The sequence below is a fragment of the Poecilia reticulata genome, chromosome 5, assembly GCF_904066995.2.
Source record: "Poecilia reticulata chromosome 5, P_reticulata-male-v2, whole genome shotgun sequence".
Lineage (NCBI taxonomy): Eukaryota > Metazoa > Chordata > Actinopteri > Cyprinodontiformes > Poeciliidae > Poecilia > Poecilia reticulata.
In genome coordinates this window covers 13,470,108-13,493,414 of record NC_088834.1, presented here as the reverse complement: position 1 = coordinate 13,493,414, position 23,307 = coordinate 13,470,108, and the positions used below count along the sequence as shown (strand labels likewise).

Here is a 23,307-nt window from a genome sequence, read left to right as displayed (position 1 = left end):
GATTTATGAGACAGCCTTACAAGGCTCATTTAGCCAATAATGTGACCATTTCATTTAAAAACGACGCAGGTTTACAGTCTGCAGCACTTTTCAGGCTGCTTGCTAACCGCGCCTCTGTCTTTCCGCATGATTTGCGTGAAGGGACACGTGCATGACCTGGAACAGTTTCCGCAGTCTTGGAGGATGTTGTAGGAGTTGCTGAGGTTACTGAAGTAGTACTGGGTTTGGATCATCACACAGCTCCTCTCTTTTGACTCTATTACTTCTGCTTCCACCTCGTCTGCAACATCAGCAGAACAGAGAGAGACACGTTGGTCACCCGAGGTTCTGCACATGTCCGATGATGGTGAATTTTAAACTCTGCTCACACACACCTGTGACAAACCAGCTGTGATAAGCCAAACCGTATAAAAGCTGTTGGAACAAGGACCTGTAGCGACGAGAGATGCAATTAAGAACATGGAAGACCAGGAACAGGTTAGAGGAAAATTATATGGAGTTACATTTTCAGCCTTTTTGTAAAACAAACCCATAAAATACAGCATAGAGAGCTGCAGGCAGACATTAATTCAAGTAGACAGAGCTGGAGGGAAAAGAAGACGTTCTGAAACATTTTTCATTCAGTTCATTAAAACAGTTTTTAGTTAGCAAAAAGTGCCACTGTTGATTTCCTTATCTCCCAAAAAGACTGACAAATATTAAACTAAACTATAATCAATGCAGTTACTAAAAATCAGAATTGGATAGTACATTTACATAATAGTTACATTTACTCAATTACTTTTACTTTTTGGAAAAAGTACTTTTCAGAGTATTTTTACTACATTGTACTTTTTACTTTTACTTGAGTAACTTTAGTATGAAGTACTGTTCCTCTTACTTGAGTAAAATTTCTGGTTTCTCAGTAACTTCACTGAATTAAGAACAAGTTTGTTTTAACCAAATATTCACCAGACACAGACAAACACCTGCAGTTTTTGTTAAAGTTTCATAAGTTTTATACTGAAAGAAATTGATTTGGAAATCTGCATGTCACTGTAGTCAAAAGCACTTACACAAATTTACAAAAAAATCCACAAATAACTACTTAGTTATTACTGAATGGGATATTTCTTGACATCAGTGACATTAAGATAATAAATGCACTTAGTCATGTTTTTAAAGATATTGATATTTGTTGCTGCTACCACAGAAAAACAAAGAGCAAAGGTAAAAATCCCAACCTTACTTTGGCTTTTTGTAGTTTGCAAATATCACCATGTATAGTTCAACATTGAAAAGATAACTCAGTTTTTTTTTTTAAATAAATGGCCGGTCACCAGCATTGGCTCGTGTCCAAAATCTGAGGCATTTCTAGTATTTTATGGCTCTGCTGCTAATGAAACAATAACTTAAATATAAACAGGAACAACTGAAGATTCTTTCACAGCCATTTTTTTGTTCTCGTCTACAACAGAGCTTCAGATGGAGACATTTTTATCAGGCTTCAAACTTTGATGTTCTTTGCTGTTGCTGCTTGTATAAAAGTAATAAGTTAAGTAGCTTAAGTCAGCTCAGGTGTGATGGCAGCTACAGCAGGGAATAAATGTTGGCACGAATGGAGCGCTTTAGATTTTTATCATGATTTAGTCATTAAACAAGAAGGACTAGAAGAACATGACTTAAACATGACCTGTTAAATATGGAAATGTAATTACAGTGTGAAGCAAAAAAGGTTTTTTTCTTTTCATCCATGTTACCAAACTGCTACTGCCACAGGTATTACATCTAAACCAGGAAGTCTTTAAGAGCTTTCTGTGCCTCCATGATCGTTTATTATTTGATGAAGAAAGTTGGTTCTATTCTGGGGACTAAAGTGAAGGAAGAACTTCCTATTGTGTGTAAGTATTGCTTTTTATGTCTACAGGTCATAATCATTGTATTTCAATGCTCAAAAATATGCACTGCGTGTCTCTCTTGACAATTTATTTGACCAAAGAAGTAACTGCAGTAAAAGAAATGCAACGAATCTTTGAAAGCACCAACAAAATTGTTTTGGCTACCTAGATAGCCAGTCTCCTACTTTGAATCCAGATACAGCTAATAGCAAAATATGCACATTATTTTATGCAGTTTATTGACCCAGAGTGCAAACCGCAAGGAGCGAGGTGCTTCAGATCTTACCAGGCAGCAGCTGACGTCCACCATGCCAGGTTAACAAAGTCTGCAATCGTAGGCTGCAGACACAAAGAAAAGAAACTTTTATTCATTTCTTTCTGCTAAACGGGTCAGTATAATTTATTTGCAGCTGCCTCTTACATGTTTATCTGTCTAAAATTACTACTTATATTTTTGTCTTTGACATAAAGTAGCATTAATTAAAATGAAGGAAAAAATGTGACTGTTTTCTGTGATTTAACAGAGGAAAATTATTACTGAAGATGAATAAAGAAAAATAATCAACTGCCAGAAGAAAAAATGTTTTGTGGGAGAGTTATTAAGCAATTGCATAATTTTGCTGGGATATTGGAAAAGGTACTGAGGAAAAGGTACTTAGGATCTTGAATACTTTTGGTGGATCACATAAAAATAACTCAAAAACCTGCAAAGCTTTAGCAAAATGAACTCAGTCTCTTGAAACGCTCTCCAGCATTTTGAAAAATCTTTTGCATAATCTTATAAAAATAACTCCGGATCCTGCTAAACCTTTGGAAAAGTAAGGAAATATCCCAATGAACCTTTTCTTTTTTTTTTTTTGTGGGATGTTGCAAAAATAACTACCAGTGTTGCTAAACTTTGCTGGAATCTTAAAACCAAACTTGGATCTTGTAAAAGTGCTCAGTGTGTTTGGAGTCGTGTTCTTACCACAAACACTCCTCGCCTTGCTGCTCCTGCTTCGCTGTTTTGTACTCGTTCACACACAGACTGATAATCAAACGACTGCTTGCGCTTGTAGAAGGAGTTGTTGTAGAGAGCGTACATCAAGTTTGGGTCAACGACACCAAGAAATTTGCCCACCTGCAAGGATACAAAGCTCTGCTCAGCACTTTGTGACGATTAGAGTAAATCTGGGATGTCTGAAAAATAAATCTTATATTTAATAAAACCTCGCTCCAGTCATCCTTCTGATTTGACATGATTAGGAATCCGCCGTCATCAATTAAATAGCACAGGAGATCCTGCAAAAAGACACACAGCAACAGGAGTTTGAAGATGATTCAGGTGAGAAACAGAATATTAAAATACATCATTTAAATTTGTACAGCTAGCATGAATACTCACATCACTATTAGCTTCACAGTCCATCTCACAACCTCTGTTGGGTCCACACTGTCATGGAGGAAAACACAGTTTGGTGCAAGAATTAAAACTCGTCAAAATAATAATTTTTTCATTAAATGAACAGTTAAAGCATGATAATTTATACCGTATTTGAGCCTTGACGGCTGTCTGTGTGGTTGCTGGCAAGAATCTTGAATTTATCGGTCCATGCTTCCAGGTCTAACTTTACTCCAAGAACTGAGAAAAACACAGTAATCAATGCATTAAAATGTATATTTAATGCAGAAAATAACAGAAGAGAAGTTACATACTTCACCTTTATCTTGATATGAACCATTTTCTAATCTGTAATGATGTTTTCCTGTTTGCTCACCTGCAGGTTTGACCGTCTTCCCGCCTATTGTGATATCCAGAGCCGTGCTGACCAAAATTCCCACTGTGTCGTTTTCTGGGTTCAACAGATCGGCCCCAGCTGCATGAGACACACACACACACACACACAAAAAAAAACAACAAGACACATGAAGGGGGATCAGAGGTTCAAGCTGTGGTTTAGTTACGCAACGAAAGAGGATCATTCACCTGATCGATACGGTGCTGTGAAGATGTAACCCTTGTTGTCAAGGCTACGGCGGTAATAGCTGGCGTTAAACGGCTCTGGGTCTTCCTCCCAGGTTTCTGCAGCTCTGAGATTTAAAAGTAACAAATATCTGCTGTTCAAGCTCCCTCCTCGACCTTATGTAACATCCTAACTTATCATCCAAAAATAGAACCGAGTTGAGAAATGTGAGATCTAAAGAAACAGCTGCAGTCAAGACACACAGCAGTGATGAAATCTGCTCTTACTTGTTTGGAAAGACTCTTGTTATGCCTCCATCTGTTGCAGCGAACACAGCCAGGAAGCCGTATCTAAATGTCAGGATGGAGGAGAAACAAACAAGCAGGACTCAGATCTACGTCTTCCCCGCTGGTGATGTTGGAGAATAAACGTCTCTCAAAGCAGCTTGGTGCTACTCACGTGTTTAAGTCTTTATTCTTCCACACTTTATCGACCAGCTGCCGGATGATGCCGGTGTCCAGAATCAGGTTGTGAAGGAGCAAACTGTCACCTGGATGAAAATTTAAGAAACACAGAGAGGATGATGGAGTACTGAGACTGAAACAAATTTTATTACTACCTTGCTTTTTGTAGTCAAAGCAACATTAGCTACACGTGTTTCTGTGTATTTGAAAAGGACAAAGTTACTTTTTTTGTGTGCTATAAAAATAAAAAGTCCAGCAAACCATTTATTAACTGCACCCTTCAGAAACAGAGCTGCGTTCGGGGTTTGACTGTAAAATGCGCAACGCTGAACAATTTCACAACCATTACTCAAAGATGAATCTGTGAGGCATTTGTTAGAGGCTATTTTCAGCTGTAGATTAAAACATTTAAAGCGCTGCAGCATTTCTGGCAGCAGGATGGTGGATGTGGGATTTACTCAAAATAAACTCACCAAAACGGAAAAAAACACAAGGAAACGATACTTTATCAGTGGAAAATGCTACAGAATGTAGATAATCTGGGCTATATTTATTTTCTTAATCAGATTAATTTAGAGATTTTTTCCTTCAACATGCAAGGCTCCAGACTGATGTTTTTGCACTGGTTGTTCTGGTCCACCTAACAGAAATACATATTTTTGTTATTTCATGTGTAATTTTGACAGTATGTAAATAGGAGAGTAAAGATAAGAACATCTTATTTACGATTTGTATGTGAGTTTAACAAAAAATGGTTAAAATCATATCAGAAAAGTAGGATGGCAGGCTACAAAGATTAGCAGTAGTCATGGTAATTACATTTTTTTTGTTTCTGCTTCTCCACAACAGAGGTTTCTGTCTGCATCTGATTATATCTTGTTTATGTCTGAAAAAGGTTTTTCTAAAGAAGTAGCGCTTGTGTTGCAGAAAAAATATGAAGTCAGAAAAATTAATTAACTTCTAGATTTGTGTATCTTCAACAGATTGTGTGGAGGTAAAATCAGTGTAAAGCGACTTCTTTGCAAATGTTTTCTGTGTCAATTTTACTGCTGGGAAAAATTACATAGTCCAACAACTGAATCAGTAAAATTAATTTATTAGATGAAACATACAGCTCTGGAAAAACTTGAGATGACTTAAAAATGATCAGTTTCTCTTATTTTACTTTCTACAGGTAAATGTCTTGAGTAACATGAACATTGTTCTTTTATCCCATGAACTACTGACAACATGTCTCTGAAAGTCCAAGCAAAAATTTAGTATTTATTTGCAGAAAATGAGAAATGGTCAGAATAAGGAAAAAGATGCAGAGCTTTCAGACCTCAAATAATGCAAAGAAAACAAGTTGATATTAATTTAGACACAACAATATTGATGTTTTAACTCAGGAAGAGTTCAGAAATCAACATTTGGTGGAATAACCAGGAGGTTTTCAATGGGGCTCAATGCAGTGGGCTGTTAGTTTATTCTAGAGCTGTATGTGAGGAGTGGATCGCAGTCACCAACACAAATACAAATCACACATTGCTCAGCATTTAAATCTTTTAAAGTCATATTTTATGACATCTTTAAGGCTTATTTTGGAGACTTGACACAGGTTGTTTCTCAGCTTATCTTCTGAGATGTTCCTTTTGATAAAATATGACCACCTGACTGCTTCAGGCAATAAAATGTGTTGTTGTTTTGGTAGTAATCTGGAGCACAGACATGATGACTATGATGCAGCTGCTTCACTGGACAGACAAACCAAAGCAATATGACGACAGCATCCGGCAAAACAGTAACTAATTTAGCATTAGCTGCAGCTAGGGCCGTTATATGTATTTTTGTTTCTAGAAGACATCAAATGTTGGGAAACCAATAAGGAAACGGTTGTTTTTGACAGATTTTTATATGCTTATGCAACCAAACTGCTTAAACTCTGGAGTCCAGACTTGTAATAGGAATAAAACTTACACTGCTTGGAGTCTGGCGTCACCTTCTCCATCAGGGCAATGAAGTTGAGCAGGAACTCGGTGTTGTTGTTGGCAAGTTCGAGATCATTGCAGTACTCCCTGAGAAAAAGGCAAAGGACTCAAATGCGGGAAAGTAAAAGAAAACAACAACAACAACAAAAAAAAGCAACAATGTCGTCATTGCCATCACCGACTCTTTTAGATGTTTCTCATTGAAAGACACAAAGCAGGATGGGGGAAGCATGAGTCCACACTCATGTTGAGTGTTGCTAAAGTGAGTGGCATGCTCAGGTTCACAAAAATACACTTCCACAAAGGACGGGACAGCGAGGCAAAGCATGAGAGTAACTAAACTTAGTTTGGACTTTTTTTAAATGTGGGTTTTGGAGGAGAGGTTATGGGAAGTTTGTATTTTATTTTCTCAGGCTGGAGAAACAGGAAGCGGTTCTGTCGGGATGAAAAGCCAGTCTGACTGGGAAACGCTCCTAAAAGCTTTAAAACAGTTTAAACGACTAGTAATTAAATTAAATTGTTTTAAAATTAGAAGCTAATTTACCTAGCAAACAATCTAACTTTATTGAAAATCACATTGTTCTGCCTTAATAATAAAAATAAACTAAAAAAAAAAAAGATTTTCTTGGTGCGTTAATGATACGTCCATGAACAGCAAGCATGAATTTGTTTCTTCTCTTAACCACAATTCAGTCTAAGTCAATATATCTTGGTTGAACTGCAGGTAAAGTCACATGATGAATGAAATAAGACAATTAATGTATTGAACTGAACAGGAATAATTACTGATCTGTCCTCCAGTGAATGAAACATGGAGCTAGAGGGAAATATTTAAAGTTTACTGAAGGCAACTGATGTCTTGTTCTTTCTTTTAGGCTAAATAGCTAACTATTTCTTTTAAATAATCAAAAAGAAATGCAAGATACAGTTAGACAAAAATGGTTTCTACTGGGCACTAAATGATCAACAAAATGTATTAATTGTGGTTCAGCCTCCAAAACAGAGAGTAAAGAAATAATGGTTGATTACTCCAAGTGATCAGCACAAATACTTTTAAATGTTTCTTCAACTATATTAGATTATCCACACAATCAGTGTGAGGCAAACTGCACTGGATCATAAAAAATATTGAATTATGCTGGAGTTATTCTAGTTCTCTTTCCAGACAGTAGGGGTCACTGCTGATTTCTCCGGGTCACATAAGTAATAGCAGCAGAAGAAGAAACTCTCTTCTTCTGAAGAAATTTCAAACTTCCTTAGCTTTTATTTTTCCTTTAAACAGATTGGATTTTAGTGATTCAAACATTTAAAACTAATGTATCTGCTCTGCTCAATCATTTTTATACCAGATTGTTTTACATCATATGATTATTCTTGCCAGATATGCCAGATTCATAAACTCTCCAAAAGATCCCACTTCAAAAACTCCAAACTCAAAAAAATATACAAGGATTTTTTTTTCTCAAACAGAGACAGACACATGCATTTTTTTCCCCTTTTTGGTGAAACCAAAAATATTTGTGTCATAAAAATAGTTTTTTCTGAGTAGAATCACAATCTAATCTCTTCAGATTGTGTTTTTGCAATGCAAACATGCAGGATCACACAACAGCACCATGCAAACATCCAACACGTTTTTGTAGTTAATTTTTCAAGAATTAAAAAGTACGGAACAACAGTTGTGACAGTAATTGATGATCCAATTCAAAGGTTATCGGCTCCACTACATACATAACAAGAAGACGAGCTAACAAATATAAAAACTACATAAAGTGACTGAAACACGGTGAAAAACTGATGACCATCAACGACAGTAAGCATTCATACAAAGGGCTACCTGGGAGCAATGAATACATGTCCTTCAGACTCAAAACTGTTTGGCAGCAGAGATTCAAAATCTGCAACAGAAAGGGGAGATTATCCAGGAAGAGCAGTGGGCAGAGCAGCGGGGAGTAAACTGGGTAAACAGCAGCTGTTCTTCAGAGGTGCAGGGACGCAGAAGGGACTTTACCATAGCAACAGTGAGGTATCATGGGAACACCAGCGTTAGCCAATATGGTGCCTAAAACACAACCTGACTCGATGCATCACCACTTTTTACTTCCACAAGCACTCGCATATTCTGTTTGACTGGTTGCTTTGCCAACAAAGACCCTGTTTTTCTTTCTGATTAGGTTCGATTTGAGTCTGATTTTATTTGTTTTTTTTCCGGACGTCTGAGAACTGACTTTACCAGGCGTGATGTGTCAAGAAGCGAGTTCTCAGACAGATTGTGCATAATGAGTGCTTTTAGATCAGGCAGGCATCAACATGGCCAACTATTTGCAGGGGGGGAGGAGGTGGGTGAAGGTCCTAATGGAAGTGGTCACCCCTCAGACCGACGGGGGGAGAGGACTCAGAGAGACACTTAATCGGGGGAAATGCATGACATTGTGAAAGGCATGATGTGGGGCAACTTGGGTTGATCCGGCTGGAACAAAACAGCAGAAAGGAATGCCACTGAACCCTCAGAAGAGTCCCATATTTTCCTAATCGACTCAGAAGAGAAATTTAACTTAGACGAAATGGGGTGCCCAGGTAGTTTTCCGCCCACAATGCCATGCACATCCGGGGTCAGGTTTACAGAGGAAGCACTGGGCCATGCCCCTGGCGGTCTGAGGGGTGAGGAGGGAGGGGGAACAAGCCGATGGAGACGAGGAGTACAGAGGGACAACATTTAGGAGTCAGGTGAGAAACCCGACAGCATGGGGAGACCTGCGAGGCCAGGATGGAGCTCAGCCCTGTGGCGTTACTCTGCACACTGCACTGTCTCCAGCTAAAGGCAGACAAACTACAGCAGCCAAGCTGTTACAAGTCTATCAAATTTGGTCAAAGTACATCTGCACCACGGCGTCAGTAGCTGCGTTTCCATTAAAAATAAAACTGTGCACATCGAAATTCAGAAAATTAATTTGCTAAACGGAAACACACCAGTTTTGAAAAACTCAGAAAAAGCAAATTTTTTTTGAAAAAACTGCAACAGAAAAATGTTTTTTTTGCGTCATACGAGTCACGTGATCAACAGCTGGACGTTACTACTGGTGAAAACGACAAGGAAGACGACAGAAAGTAGTAGAAGGATGACGGTTTGTCTTTTTCTGACAATGTGAGGGTCACAGCATCGTGCAGTTCATAGAACATTGTGTCATTTTAACATGTTGAATCCACAACTCTTCTGTTTAATCACCGGCAACAATTTCCCCAAAACACCACATAAGTAGCTCCAACGCCTGAATAAGACGTCAACGTCTCCAACGCCATGACTAAATTATAAATATAGTCTGATGTAGCTGTTAAAATCCGTTGCTGCTATGATTTTTTATGATAATTGCCTGAATAAACTTATTCTTGCGTGCTTTCAATTTAATTTCTTATATAGCAGAGACACTGAATTAAATAAATTGTGTTTTTGTTTTTTTTTTCCGACTTCAGCTGAATAAAGACAAAGATTTGCGCACATTTGTAATGGAAACGCAGCTAATGAAACTTTATGACTATAATCTGAAGTTTCTTGTCTTATTAGAAAAATATGACAATGTTTTACAATTATAAGAAATATGTCTGTTCACCTTCCAGGTTAAAAGACTCACACATGCATCACTTTTTGTTGGTCTAACTCATAACATTCCAATAAAAACACTACAAATTTTAGCTAGACTGTGACAAAATGTGGAAAAGTTCAAGAACTATGCATAATTTTGCAAAGCAGTAAATAAATGTGTGATTGTGCAGATTTGGCACTGAAAAAAATATATATATTTAAGTCTAATACCTGAACGCTAGTGTAAAATGAACTAGTTACACTGTAGGAAAAAGATGAAAAGAAAGTCTGAAGTTAATTAGAGGGGAAAATAGAGAGATCATGGTGAGGTGAAAGAAACAGAGCCAGAGAAGGGACAGCTTCTCTGAAACTGTCCACAAAAGAAAAAGGGATTGATGTGGGAGCGGGGACAGAAGACAAATTTAAACAGAAAACATAAACGTCTATCATCCGTGGGTGCTGTTGCTTTGCTTTCCCCTCAAAATATATATCTATATATATATATATATATATTTAAGGTTCCTGGAGCAGCAGATATGTGAGAGAGAGAGTGAGGTTGAGGATCGGAGGAGTCATTGTGGGATCTGAGCTGCAGCAAGAGGGTCAAGAGGAGAAGGGATTAACGAAGGAAGAGAGGAGGGGAAAAGGAAGAAAGAAAGGTTGGAAGGGCTGAAGGCATGGTTGGCAGGGACAAAGGCAAGCAGGCTGGGACAGGTGAGAGGAGGGAGGAGAGGGAGGGTGAGGACAAGGGGTGAGGTAAGGAGGAGGAAGCGGTAGGGATTAGGAAGTAAAGGTAGGGAATGTGGACCGATATGGAGTATACTTGCCCTTGATGTATGAGACTGTGTGGATCCATCAGAGAAGGAGTGAGCAAGAAAAGAAACAGAGGATCGGGTAGGAAGGGGAAGGGGGGATCACAGACAATATTTTATTCAATAACTGTTTGAATAAAAATATTGTTTTCTTGAAAGAAAAGAAACCAATTCAAGTCAAACCAGACAACAGAGAAAAATAAATGAAGAACAAACATTCTTTCTGCAAGACCAAACAAAGAAAAACAAAGACATCCTGGGCAAAGAAAGCCAGGAAACGAAATGCACTTAACACAAACCGTGAGAAATAACCATGGCAGAACAAAAGAGAAAAAAATAATATGAAAAAAAAAAAACACCAGGAAAAGAGAGGAGAATCAGGGTCTGGACAAAGAAAGAATGAAAGACACAAAATGTGTCCCAAATCAGACCCAGAAAAAAACAAACTCCCACAGTTGGAAAGCCATTTTTCCAGGCCATGTGGGAGTTTAACAATCGAATGATTCCAAAGCTGATCAACATCTCACACCGTCCAACAGAAGAGGAAATAAATTCCCACACATGACAGAAAAAAAAAGAAAGGAAAAATCATAAAACTCATCATAAGGAGTGAAAAGCATGCATTTTTTCACAGCTTTCTGGTCAGAAACATCCAATAATTTAAAACACAGACGCTTCAGAATCATTACTATGGTGGAGAAGAGGCGAGAGCGTTTGGTAAAACAAAAAATAATAGCACAAAGGTCACCATTATTTTCACCTGAGGAGTACAGTAAAACCACAGCTTTCACCTTTCTGTCTGTTCAGTTATTTTTTTCTTCAGCCAGTGTGAAGAAAAAACATCACCATTTTACAGCACAGCATGAAGACAGGAGGGAGCGGGGGGAGCGGAGGAGGAGGAGGAGTCGAGGGACTCGGGAACCGTATGATCCTGCCTATCAGAGAGCATAGAGAAGGGGGAGAGGGAAGCTGAGGGGCCGGGGCAGACCGATCCCCTCGGACACTCCATATGATGATGTTGGAAACCCGCGAAAAATGACTGAATTCGAGTGTAAGGTCACATCGGAAAGAGAGAAAGAGAGAGCAGAGAAAAGAGGAGGACAGACTGAGGGCAGGAGGACGCCGGGTCTGACCCAAAGTACTTACACTGCACCTGGAGGATCTGGTCACTTAGGTTGGCCTTGACATGGTTCTCACTATATGTGGGCAGTACCAACCCTAGACTGAGTTGGGGAAGATAAGGAACAACGTAAGCAGACATAAACATTCAGCTCTGGAAAAATGAAGAGCCCGCTGCACTGAAAACCTCCTGGTGATTCCACCAAATGTTGGTTTCTGAACTGAGTTAAAACATCAGTGTTGTTGTTTCTAAATCAACTTGTTTTCTTTGCATTATTTGAGGTCTGGAAGCTCTGCAGCTCTGCATCTTCTTGTTATTTTGACCATTTCTCATTTTCTGCAGATAAAAATAAAATTTTTGCTTGTAATTTCAGAGACTTATCAGTAGTTCATAGAATAAAAGAACAATGTTCATTTTACTCAAACATAGACCTATAAGGAGTAAGATCAGAGAAACTGATCATTTTAAGTGATCTCTTAGTTTTTTCCAGAGTTGTATTTCACATTTTTGAAGTTTATTTAACGCTCCAATGAATACACCTTCATTCTACGTTCAGATTCTTGCTTAATGCAATGCATTTAACAACAATAATAATGATAATTGGGGTGCACTGATTGCAGTTTTCTGCCCGATCGTCGATTATTGATCTTTAAAAAGCCTGATCTGCCGGTTCCGATTTTGACCATTTTTCTTGTCTGAAATTTTGCTAAATTTACAGTGGGGAGAATATAGTCAACTGAAAACATGCAGAAATGACCTGGAGGGTCAGTCTATCAGTGAAACCTCACTGCAGCGCAGAAAAGGTCAGTGGCTTATCTTTTGATATACATATGTCAACATGTAAATATGGGGTGAGGTAGATGAGCTCAGCTTCACGTTTAAGAATCAGCAGATCACCAATCTCCTAAATCGGCTGGCCAATAAATTTGTGCACCCTTAATTATTAATGACGCTAACAATGCTGTGTAATAACAATATAATACATCAAGACAGTTTCTCATCTTTATTGTAAACCATTTCCTTATACTAAAGTTTGAATAGCTTAATGTTTGGACATTACTTTAGTGGCACAGTCAGATTCTTCTATAGTTTCAAACCACAGACTAAAAAGCAAAAACTTCTTCTCCTGGTTCTGATCTTACAGGCTTTTAATTTGCATTTCCCTCTGGGATGATGAAGTCCTTCTTCTTTTGTAAATATTTTTTGAATATTACATTTTTAAATAAGATGCACACCGTTTGTAAATTTACCATTTCAGTAATAATTTAGAGTTTATAAATACTGGAGTTGTGTGATCCAGGTAGCCAATCTTATTGATAATTCAGCAAAGAATGTGCAGCTCTTTCTGTTTATTTAATAAAAAAATACTCTTTGATATTTTATTTTGTACATATGTATACATATTTCATATAAAATATGCTTTAGGAACATTCCTGCGACGTATGTGGATGTTTTAATTGAAAACATCACTCAGAGTTGTGCAGAGCTTTAGATGTTCTCCGTCTTTGATTTGCTGTAATTTCCTAAAAGCACGAAAGCCTTTGTCTCTTTGTGCGACAGCAGCATTTGATGTGCCACATTTTCAAACAGACCTTATAATCCACTGAATGTGCTATGATTTCCTTTTTTATATAAAAGCAAATCTAATTTAGCGCATCTGTGCAGTGACAACCTTTGCAGACCCCCTGTGATCTCCAACAACCCCATTAGTGATTTCTAAGGATGGGAGTAGTGGAAGCGCTTCGAGTTTCACTTCACATTAGCTAATTTTCCCCAAATGAAAATGAAGCTAACTTGGTCCTCGTCAAACTGTTCGTAAACCCGGATGTTTCGGTAAAAACTGTCCTTTTCATTTTTCATTTAATCTATTTTAAGAGACACAAAATCCTCATAAAAAAAACAGCACTGTCATCAGAAACAGACTGGTGAATCCAAGTACGACTAACAGTTTCTAATGTCATCAATAAGGCCAACTTGTAAACTGAAGGAGGAGAATAATAAGATCCAGACTAATGGTTCGGCCTTTGTTGCATCAGTCTTGCATTTGCACATTCAAGAGAAACAAGGTACTCATCCCCCCAATGCATAAAGCTCATCTATCCCTCTGCATCACCAATAAGCTTTGAGAAACTACAACTGAATAGCCGAAGATTAATGATGGCTTATCTTTGGCCCTGATTCAATTCTCACGATTGAATACTTTTCAAACCCATTTTTAAACTAAACATGAACTGTTCAAAAGGTTCACTGATCCTTTTCTAGTCTTTGTGTTACTCTATTTTACTTTGAAATGTGAATTAATTAGGAGATGCATGAAACTCAAGCTGTCCAACGAAGAGTTTTATGCATCTTTGCACTTTAAAACACGGCATGTAAATGAAGCTCACACATCTGTAAGCATTTCTAGTTGACAAATGATTTATACAGCAGGAAAAGATACATAAATAGGCTTAAAATTTTAGTTTGTCTTTCTTGCAAATAATTGTCTTTGCCATAAATTGAATTAAGTAGTTTTATAAATCATAGTTAAAAATATTAAGGTTCTACAAAACACACACACTGCTTGCATTTGGCTTAAAAGAGAGAATGAGGAAAGAAAAGCACTAATGTATGGTTTATTTATAAAGTGGTGAATAAAAAATAAAAAGGTGAATTCATATGATTTTGTTGTTGATCTTAAGGCAGAATAACATTTTCCCCTTAGGATTCTTTTGAAGGTTTTTATTTCAACACATTTTTCTTATTTTTTACTGAAGCTAACAACAAATAATTCAGTTTCAAAATTCAGTTCTAGTAATTTTTCGGGAATCAACAGGTGATTGATAACTATGTCCATTTGTGAAGAGTCTTAATTTCTCAGATTTTTGTTCAAATAAAATATTCTGGAAGAAATCCAGAATATTTTACTCAATGTGTGCAAACCAAAGACTTTTGAGTAGCACTTTGACCAAATTCATGTGAGGACTTACAGAGTTAGTATAAAAAAAATATATATATATATATATCTTATAAACTGATTCTGCCTAATCCATCAATCTGTTGCAGAACTAAAATTTTGAATTTAAACCAAATAATTCAGCAAATGACATTGCTTTTTTAATTTTGTCCTTTTCAAGGCGTAAATGTATGAAAACATCTGAAGTACAACACATAGCAGGATTGTGCTTTAAAATATCTCACTACTTTAAACCATAACAGTCAGATTTTAAAACTGCATAACCATATAATTTCTTAGATAAATATTAACAGACCTGGGCAGATGTAAATCAGAAGCCGGATTGCCTAACTATGTGCAACTTTAGTATTAAAAACTGATTTGTATTTAAATAAGTTTTAGACTTAATTTGGTAATTTTAGCCTCTAAAATGACCTAGTTTTGGTATTTTTACAACCTATTAAGACAGTAACTCAGTTTGTGAGATGCAGCAGCTGCACTTCATATTTATAACAGTGAGCTGCTCCGAAGTGAAAGAAGATATTTAAAAAAACACTTACAGGTTCCACTATTTTGGTCTGAATGTCAGGTAATGCGTTGTTAGATGCAAACCCACCTGTAGTTTGTACCTTCTACGGGCGTCCATGTGTACGTTCGCATGGCTTCGTCGATGTATCTCTGTGGGCAAACATGAAACGGTGAGCTAACCCTGCTAAAGCATCTGCACATTTCGCCTCCCATAATTAGAAGGAAACAAAGGACAGTGAACACATTGACTGATTCAGATTCATTACAGCGCCATGCAGGAAGGTGCTACTTTGGATCATGATTGAGTCACATATATTGATGACTTGCCTCATCAACTGACTTAATGAGCGTCTTGATTTTTCTTTGCCCCGATCTGCCATCAATCATCTGTCGGCGGATCTGCAGGAAAGCAAAACAGAGGATGCAATGAGAAGGCACACAATACACACAAAAACAAAACAACATTAACTGAAATACACTGTATAAAAATACATGCCACCTTTTTTTCTTGTGTCTTAAATCAGACTACAGTTTTAAGTCAATAAGAACTTAAAACATGAGTTTGTTTTAAGTCCTCTAAGAGTATTATTATCCACAGTGAAATGTGTCCTCAGAGAAAGAAATAACTTATTACCAGGTACCATAAAACACAGATGACCTCAGGGGCAAAGATTTTAGTCTTTGGAGGCATGTCCTGTGTTATGACAACACTAAAATTTAAGTATTTGACCCTGATGAAAGCCTGACGGCAACATCCTAACATGTAGTAGAGGGGTGGCAGCGTCATGCTGTGGGCTGTTCTGCTAAAGGAGGGACTGGTGCACTTCACAAAATACATGATAACATGAAGAAAGAACATTTCAAAACATCAACCATGATGTTAAAGCTTGGACATAAACTGGTTTTCCAAATGGACAATAATCCTAAGTATTCTGTCAAATTAGTTACAAAGAGTCTCATGGACAACAACATTTGAAAACATCAGTTGATAATTATGTATTATTGGAAGAGTAACACTTGAACATTAAGTATAAAGTCTTTAAAAAAGGGACACATTGAAAACAGCTAAAGTAGATAAATGACACTTATCCTGGTGGGGGCACAAGTAAAGCCTGGCAGCCTGCCAGGCTTGTAATACGCTGGGGGAAACCCTGAAGTTTAAATTCTATCAGTCACTGAAGAAATATTTAAAATTACAAATTATTGTTGGTATTGTAGTCTACTGAAATAAGATAAAGTTAGATCGCTTCAGTGTGAATAAATCTCATCTTTCTTATCCAGTTATTTCTGATTTTTAACTATACTAAAAACACCTGAGAACCAATTTGTTCCTGATAACTCGCTTTACCTCCTCCTTGTTGTTATCTTCTAGTTCTGCATCCAGAAAGTCCAGAGTGACGGGCTCCCTGAAGTTAATGATCTGAACAGCACAGAGGGGTGGGAGGTAGTGGGGGAGGATAAACATCATTTAAAACGAATAAAGTTTCAGAATTAGAAAACTAATTAGATGCACAGAGACGGACCTACCTTGGGTCTTAGGTTGGGATGCAGCAGCACGTAACCGTTTGGGTCAGTAGCAAATGTGTAGCCATTGGCCCCAAGCTGCAGACAAAATAAGTTAGAAAATGATTTATTAACCTTTCAAAGATAAATATGTGGGTATGATAATGAGAGCAAAGAATGCTCACTCTGTATGTTGGAGTCTTCTTCTTGATTTCATTAATTGCAACGTCTACTCCCATAACCCCAAGGATGAGCTGATTCTGTAGGATGAAAAGAAACTATTAGGATTCTAATATAATAATATTAAGAACTCTTCTTTTCCTGGAAAAGGAGGAGATGCAAAGTGCCGCAGCTCGGGCTGAAAAATCTATCAGGATAACGATTAGTCATGCATTTCACAAAGAATAAGAAAAAGAAAATCACAAGCAAAATGTCTCTGGTAGACTGGCACAGAAATGTAGCTAACATTTAGTATCTAGATGTCTAAAAGCTGCACGCCATAATGAAACATGATAGTGGCAGCATCATGCAGTACAGATGTGTTTCTTCAGTGGGCACAGAGAAGCTGCTCAGAGTTTGTGAAAAGATGGATGTACAATCTCAACTTTCATAATTTATTTTTAGACGTAATTTGTTTGTAAACAATGTTCAAAACCATGCATCCTTTTGCTTAAACTTTACAAAACGTTGTGTTTGTCTATCACATGAAATTCACTAAAGCTTGTGGTTGCAATCTTCTTCCTACATGACTGAGGAAAACCATTAGGGATATGAATATTTTCAAGGCATTGCGTCGTTGTGGTCAGTGGATGCCACAAACAATTTGTTGTAATGTCGGATGTCACCTCAAGGGGGAGGTGTTGCCACAGAAAGTCAGCGCCGTGTGAACATCATTATAGATGATTGATGATGGTGACACACAGATAAATAATGAATACAAAAGCTGAAATCATTATGTACGTTTGTGTGACTTTAAAGCTTCGCCCACTTAAAGGGCAAGAAAAACTTTTTAACAGAATAATAATATTAATAGATTGGTTTGTGAGTCATACTGATTTGTGTGTGGGTGAGCGTATAGGAGACAGTCAGTTGTTTTTACCTGAGAGCTAGCGCTATCTGCAGTGAGGTTGAAAACTGGCATCGTTCCTGTGATGACAAGACCCAAACCCTGAAAAAAAAGTCAGAAATTTATAACTACAATTAGATTTTAAATAGTCAAAATTTCTCTTCAGAAGAAACTGGAGACTTATAAACAGAAAATAAGTGCCTTCACCTTGATTTTGCTAATGAAAAAACCTTATAATGATACATAATATGAAATAAATTAGCAAAAGCACATATTTTTTGTTTAAATATACATTTTGTGTACTTACCAGAGCATCCTGGTAGACGTTGGTCCACTGCACCTGTTTACCTTTAGGCCCAGCCAGCACCATGGGACGTCCCAGGACATCCAGGTATTCCTGCAGGCAGAAACATTTCTTACCGCTGTGAGTGTCCACAGTAAACACAAATAAACAGACATTTATGGCAGCCGTCGTGCATTGGCTTTAAAGGTAGAGAGCTTGTAGAGCCCTCTGATGTTCATCTGTCATAAAACCACAAGACCCTGACCGGCCTTGTCTTTGTCACCACATAAAACCAGCGGGCCACCACCAGCGGCAGCAGCATCCCGGTCCGACAGAGCCATAAAGAACCTCACCCTCACCCCCCAGTCCCGAAGCCACTTCAGGCAGTTTCTCATCGTTATGAAGCAGCTATTAAAAACACATTAGGGTTGTCAGGGGTGCGACGTACAAACATTTCCCAGAAGCTCTACTGTCAACAATGGCAGTGTGAGAATATCCCACAGCAATTCTGAAGGGAGGTGAAAGGTCAAGTCTCCTGGTAATTTGTTGTATTCTGCTTTTCTCAGGAGACCCCATGTCAAAGAGCTAATATTATTTTAGGTAAACAATTATTGGCTCTTGTCACTTTGGAGATGGTGTGCTAAAATTATTAGGTGCATAACCTGATGGCAAACTTAGGAAACATTATGGAGCCTGATTACAAGCATGAGTCACTACCTTTCTTAATATTTTCAAAAGCATTGAATTCATTCATCTTTTGACTGTTTTTACAGTATAGTGAAAACGTTTTGTTCGTTTTACACACTTAAATATTTCAGATTATCAACCAGAGTAAATGCAATGCAAGTCTTTTACGTTCTTCTTTGCAGAAATGTTGCAATTTAGCAACATGGAAAGGATCTCAAACACTGAATGGCAGATTAATCAATCTGTCAAACATTGAATGGCAAAAACGTTATGATACATAGTATGTTCAATAAAATATTACATTAAATGGCAGGTTAATCTGCCATTCAATGTTTGAATGTCAGAATCTTTCCATATAGAATGGTCACTCCATATTCTTCCAATAAATTTTAAATCCTGACTTTAAATACTCTAAAACCTTCATTTTTATGTGTTTAAGATATTCAGAGTCCTGCTTCATAATTCAAGTGATAAAGAAGAATCAATTATGCCAATAAATCAATAGCAACATATAAAACGATGACACATGATCAATATCAATCTGATAGAATATTCAATATTTAATATATAAAATATTCCCTGAACTCTGATCTAAAACCACACAGTATTCTGGGGGATGTAGGCAGAGGAAAGGTTTTAGCCATAGACATAATATAAGAGTAGACCCCGCACTGGCTGCTCCGGCGCAGGAAATGCGGCGGCCATCTTGGAGCGGTACTCCCTCCTACTTTGCTCAACGAAAACAGCAGAAGATGCCTCAGCACTGAGGGATATTGTTGTTCTGATCTATGAATTATTGATGTGAGGGGTCCACAAACAACATTTCACAAGTAAGATGGACATATTATTGTGTATATATTGTGATTGGAATATTACTTTACTGTATTTATGTCCACTGGCGAGATACCAGCTAATATTAGCTACAGTGCTTGGTATAATATTTGGTTCAGCCCCGCTATGAAGGCTAACTGAGATTCTGTACATCTAAAAAAATTTATTATTCTCTAACATTGACTTAGATTATCTGACACAAGAGCCTATATTAGGCGTCTATTCTGATATTATGTCTATGGCTTTAGCCACCCAACCTCTCACAGTCAGCTAAGCAAGGTTGGTGGCACCAACTAGCTCACTCACTCTTTGGTTACCTAGCAAGTCTTTCACTCTTTGGTTACCTAGCAACAACCCACTGAGTAACTGCCGCAGTAGCAGTTTAAGGTTTTGCCTCAGAACTGCTTAAAAATAAAAAAACAATGACATGGAGTGAAAACTGTGTAAAACAGGAAAAGTCATGCCACCAGTTTGGCAGTATTTCAGATATTAAAAAAAAAAAATTATCAATAATTATTGATATCGAGTTTTTCAGTCATGCTTAAAAGTTGAATTTGTGCCCATGTGTCAACCACTTCAAATGAGTTGAACCAACTCTGCCAAGAAGAGAGGTCAAATATTCAACCACAATTATGTTTACAGAAAGCATCTGATTTGGTAACAAATAACTATGTAATATTTATTCATATATGAATAGAAATGAAAGATTTCGACCCCGTGAGTGTTAAAGAAAATGTATGATAAATCCAGGTACGTGCATAAAAATTTTGAAGTCTTAGAAAAATATTCAGGTTTTATCCTGAATTACCATCGCACCCCGGAGAAGGAACTGTTAAAATGCATAATTAAAAGCTTAATAATATAATAGCAATCAGACTCATGGCAGAAGTATGTAAACTTTAACCATGAAATGTAATTTGACTACGTTTTAACAAACCTTTCCACATTAAAATGAACAGAGAAATTTGTCCAACCCCTGCTTCATGCATAAAAGTAGATATATGCATAAAAAGCAGCCATTTCAGTAAAATGCTTTTGTCCATTTTGTTTTCTATCGTCTGAACAGCGAGGTGCTGACAGCCGTAACCTATTCTATTATTAGCTCAATAAAAGTCCAGTTTAATGCGCCACGGGGAGATATTCCATCAGGACACTGACAGCCAGACCTTTTCACGGGATATAGTGGAAATTTTCCGCCTGGCTAGAACAATCTAGGAAAGCATAACAAGTCAGCAACAGACACATGGCACAGAGGAAGCAGAGCCACACAGAGTTCTGCTGTATCCACCTGTGTTGATTAAATGCTATTTTCTTCCTAACTGGGAACCAGCAGCTATAATTGCTAAAAGTAAACTTATCGGTGTGCACCAGCACCAACTATTTCAAGACTGGACCTGCAGTCCTATAAAAGTGACTCAGGACAGTACTTGTAAAGTTATTCCATCTGCAGTCCATCTGTTATCCGAATGCTGCCATCTTATCCAAGTGAGACGGTGTAATGAGTGATTTTGAAGGGCAGAGTACTGGTAAATGATGTAACGTCTCACTGTTTTCTTCTACAACCACCTTCAGAAAACCTATTAGAGTAAGTGGCAGTTCTCAGAATATAAATATGCCGGAGTTAATGGAACAGCTGACAGTCTATTCCTGGGCTGGCTGGCTGGACTTGTGGGTGGGTGGGTTGGCAGAGAAGTGAGGAATAAAAAACAAGAAAGTAGGAGGAGAGTGATGGCGTCGTAGCTCCACCATCAGACAGAGAGACAATTTTTACGCCTGGAATGAGGCTATACCAGGGGTCTCTAAAAGGTTGTTGCCTTGAACAAATGTGACATTAGTTGAGGGGCAAAATGTTCTGAACGCAAGAGGAAACTCAAGCAAAGTAAATTTTTAATAAGTGTTAAAGAGTGAAATGTGGTAAATCTAACTTTCTGTAGCTAATTCAGCTGTTTATGAAAGTATACCAACTCTAACCATTGGTTCTGCTTTGTGCACTAAAAATACATTTGGAACAAAAAAATATATATTTTTTTATACGTTGCTTTGCAATATAGCTTTTGCTTCTTAACCCAGATAATAAGTGTCTGACGATGGATTTCCACAAATAATCCAACGGATACATCGCTGTTTGGGGACTTGTGAAGCTCTGTCAGCGTTTCAGAGGAAATCTCCTCCCAACTCTTCAGTGAGCTTTGCTTCACAATTATATTAAAGGTGTTGCTTATGCATATAGTTTTTCCTTCCACTCAACTTTCCATGCTTTGCTACAGCACTCAGTTTCTTCAGCAATGGTCTTTTGTGGCTTAGGAAGGTCAACTGTCCTGTCAAACTAAATATTGGGCGTTGATTACCCATAAGTTGCAATTACCATAATGAGAAACACTTAAAATATATTGCTTTGTGTAATGAAGCTGTATAACTTATGATTTGTGAATGCTGAATTGGATTACTAATATGAATTAACTTTTTGATGATATTCTGAATTATTCAGATGCTCCTGTACTATTTAAAGATATGACGTTTGCCATCTGCCCTTAAAGATGTTAAATGCCCTTTGTGTAAGAAGCTGAGCATTTTCAAAACTCAGTGCTGTGAGTCAATCTTACAGAAGTAACTTTCAGAGCACTTCACATAAAACCATGTCATCTGAGTCATCACTACGGTGCTAATCCTGATCGAACCTCCATCAAAACATGAGGGATTTCATCTACTGGGAAGTCAGCTTTGATCCAGGATGCTTCTCAACATATTAAAGTCATTTACACACCTACGATACTCTACTTTACACATATTAACACAGATTTCACAGCACTGTTAATGGATTATGAGTTTGTAGACTTTTGAATTGTTTTTATGCGGTATACAATAATTGTGAAGAAGTTAAAGAAATATCATAATGTAATTGTTGCCCCAAATGTCCAATTTATGCTCAATTCTGATTCTGTGTTGGGTCTATAAATGTACTGTGTCTTACCTGTGTGTTGATTCTGATGGCTCCAATTGATGGTATTTCAAAGTAGTAACCTGAAATAAGAAGAGACAGACAGTAAAGTTTAGAAATATTATCTAATATATTCCACTCTTTTTCTTGGGTATGCAGGTGTCATATTCAGTTCATGCATAAATTTCAAAGTGTGTCCTAATGTGAACCATTTTGGAGACCGGAGCCTCATCTCCTCACGTTCTTATTAGGTGCATGCATGGTCATAAACCCCGGCGGACGACGGTGGGACACACGGACACGACGGCGCTCGTAGCCGCTGACCCTTTGTGTTTGAAGATGTACTGCAGGATGTAAATGTGGAAGCTCATTGAGAATGCTGAGCCCCAGGCACTGCGGCTGATTAGGAATGGACGAGAATGACCGACTGGGTCAATAACCGGGCTGCTCAACAAGTTATTAAAGCCATGAGTGTTTATACAAAGAGCCGTGAAATGGAGGCAGCGTCTCCAGAATGTTAAAAAGCAGAGGCAACTTTCATTATTTCGACACATTAGGCAGCCTTCCCCCTCCCCGCCGCACAGTGTTTGGTGGTGAAATCTCCCTTCTCAGTCTCAATTCATTAGAAAAATGAGAGCACTCATGCACATCCGTAAACATTTTTGAGTTTATAATTCACAAATGCACACACACTGGCATAATGTTTGGTGCCAGGGCTCTTGTCTGAATGCTAGACAAGCAAAGCACCACAAAAAGGTGTAGAGAGGAAATTA

The 23,307-nt window shown here is 37.7% G+C and overlaps 1 protein-coding gene across 11 annotated transcripts in view; it reads right to left on the bottom strand.

Moving 5' to 3' along the window:
• cacna2d2a (calcium channel, voltage-dependent, alpha 2/delta subunit 2a) overlaps positions 1-23,307 on the bottom strand; it is a 240,773-nt gene that overhangs the window by 9,775 nt on the left and 207,691 nt on the right. For 9 of the 11 annotated variants that reach the window (XM_081607057.1, XM_081607058.1, XM_081607061.1 and 6 more), the window contains 23 exons: positions 22,568-22,617; positions 18,103-18,192; positions 17,829-17,897; positions 16,915-16,989; positions 16,754-16,828; positions 16,575-16,646; positions 15,554-15,625; positions 15,315-15,376; positions 11,790-11,866; positions 10,659-10,673; positions 8,089-8,149; positions 6,241-6,338; positions 4,280-4,370; positions 4,108-4,170; positions 3,844-3,947; positions 3,635-3,733; positions 3,407-3,498; positions 3,262-3,309; positions 3,087-3,158; positions 2,845-2,997; positions 2,164-2,216; positions 375-430; positions 157-280 (listed from right to left, as the gene is read on the bottom strand). In XM_081607057.1, the coding sequence (XP_081463183.1) occupies positions 157-280; positions 375-430; positions 2,164-2,216; positions 2,845-2,997; positions 3,087-3,158; positions 3,262-3,309; positions 3,407-3,498; positions 3,635-3,733; positions 3,844-3,947; positions 4,108-4,170; positions 4,280-4,370; positions 6,241-6,338; positions 8,089-8,149; positions 10,659-10,673; positions 11,790-11,866; positions 15,315-15,376; positions 15,554-15,625; positions 16,575-16,646; positions 16,754-16,828; positions 16,915-16,989; positions 17,829-17,897; positions 18,103-18,192; positions 22,568-22,617 (1,771 nt within the window). The remainder of the gene's footprint in view (positions 1-156; positions 281-374; positions 431-2,163; positions 2,217-2,844; positions 2,998-3,086; positions 3,159-3,261; positions 3,310-3,406; positions 3,499-3,634; positions 3,734-3,843; positions 3,948-4,107; positions 4,171-4,279; positions 4,371-6,240; positions 6,339-8,088; positions 8,150-10,658; positions 10,674-11,789; positions 11,867-15,314; positions 15,377-15,553; positions 15,626-16,574; positions 16,647-16,753; positions 16,829-16,914; positions 16,990-17,828; positions 17,898-18,102; positions 18,193-22,567; positions 22,618-23,307) is intronic. The other 2 variants (XM_081607059.1, XM_008408664.3) reach the window with 1 other exon arrangement.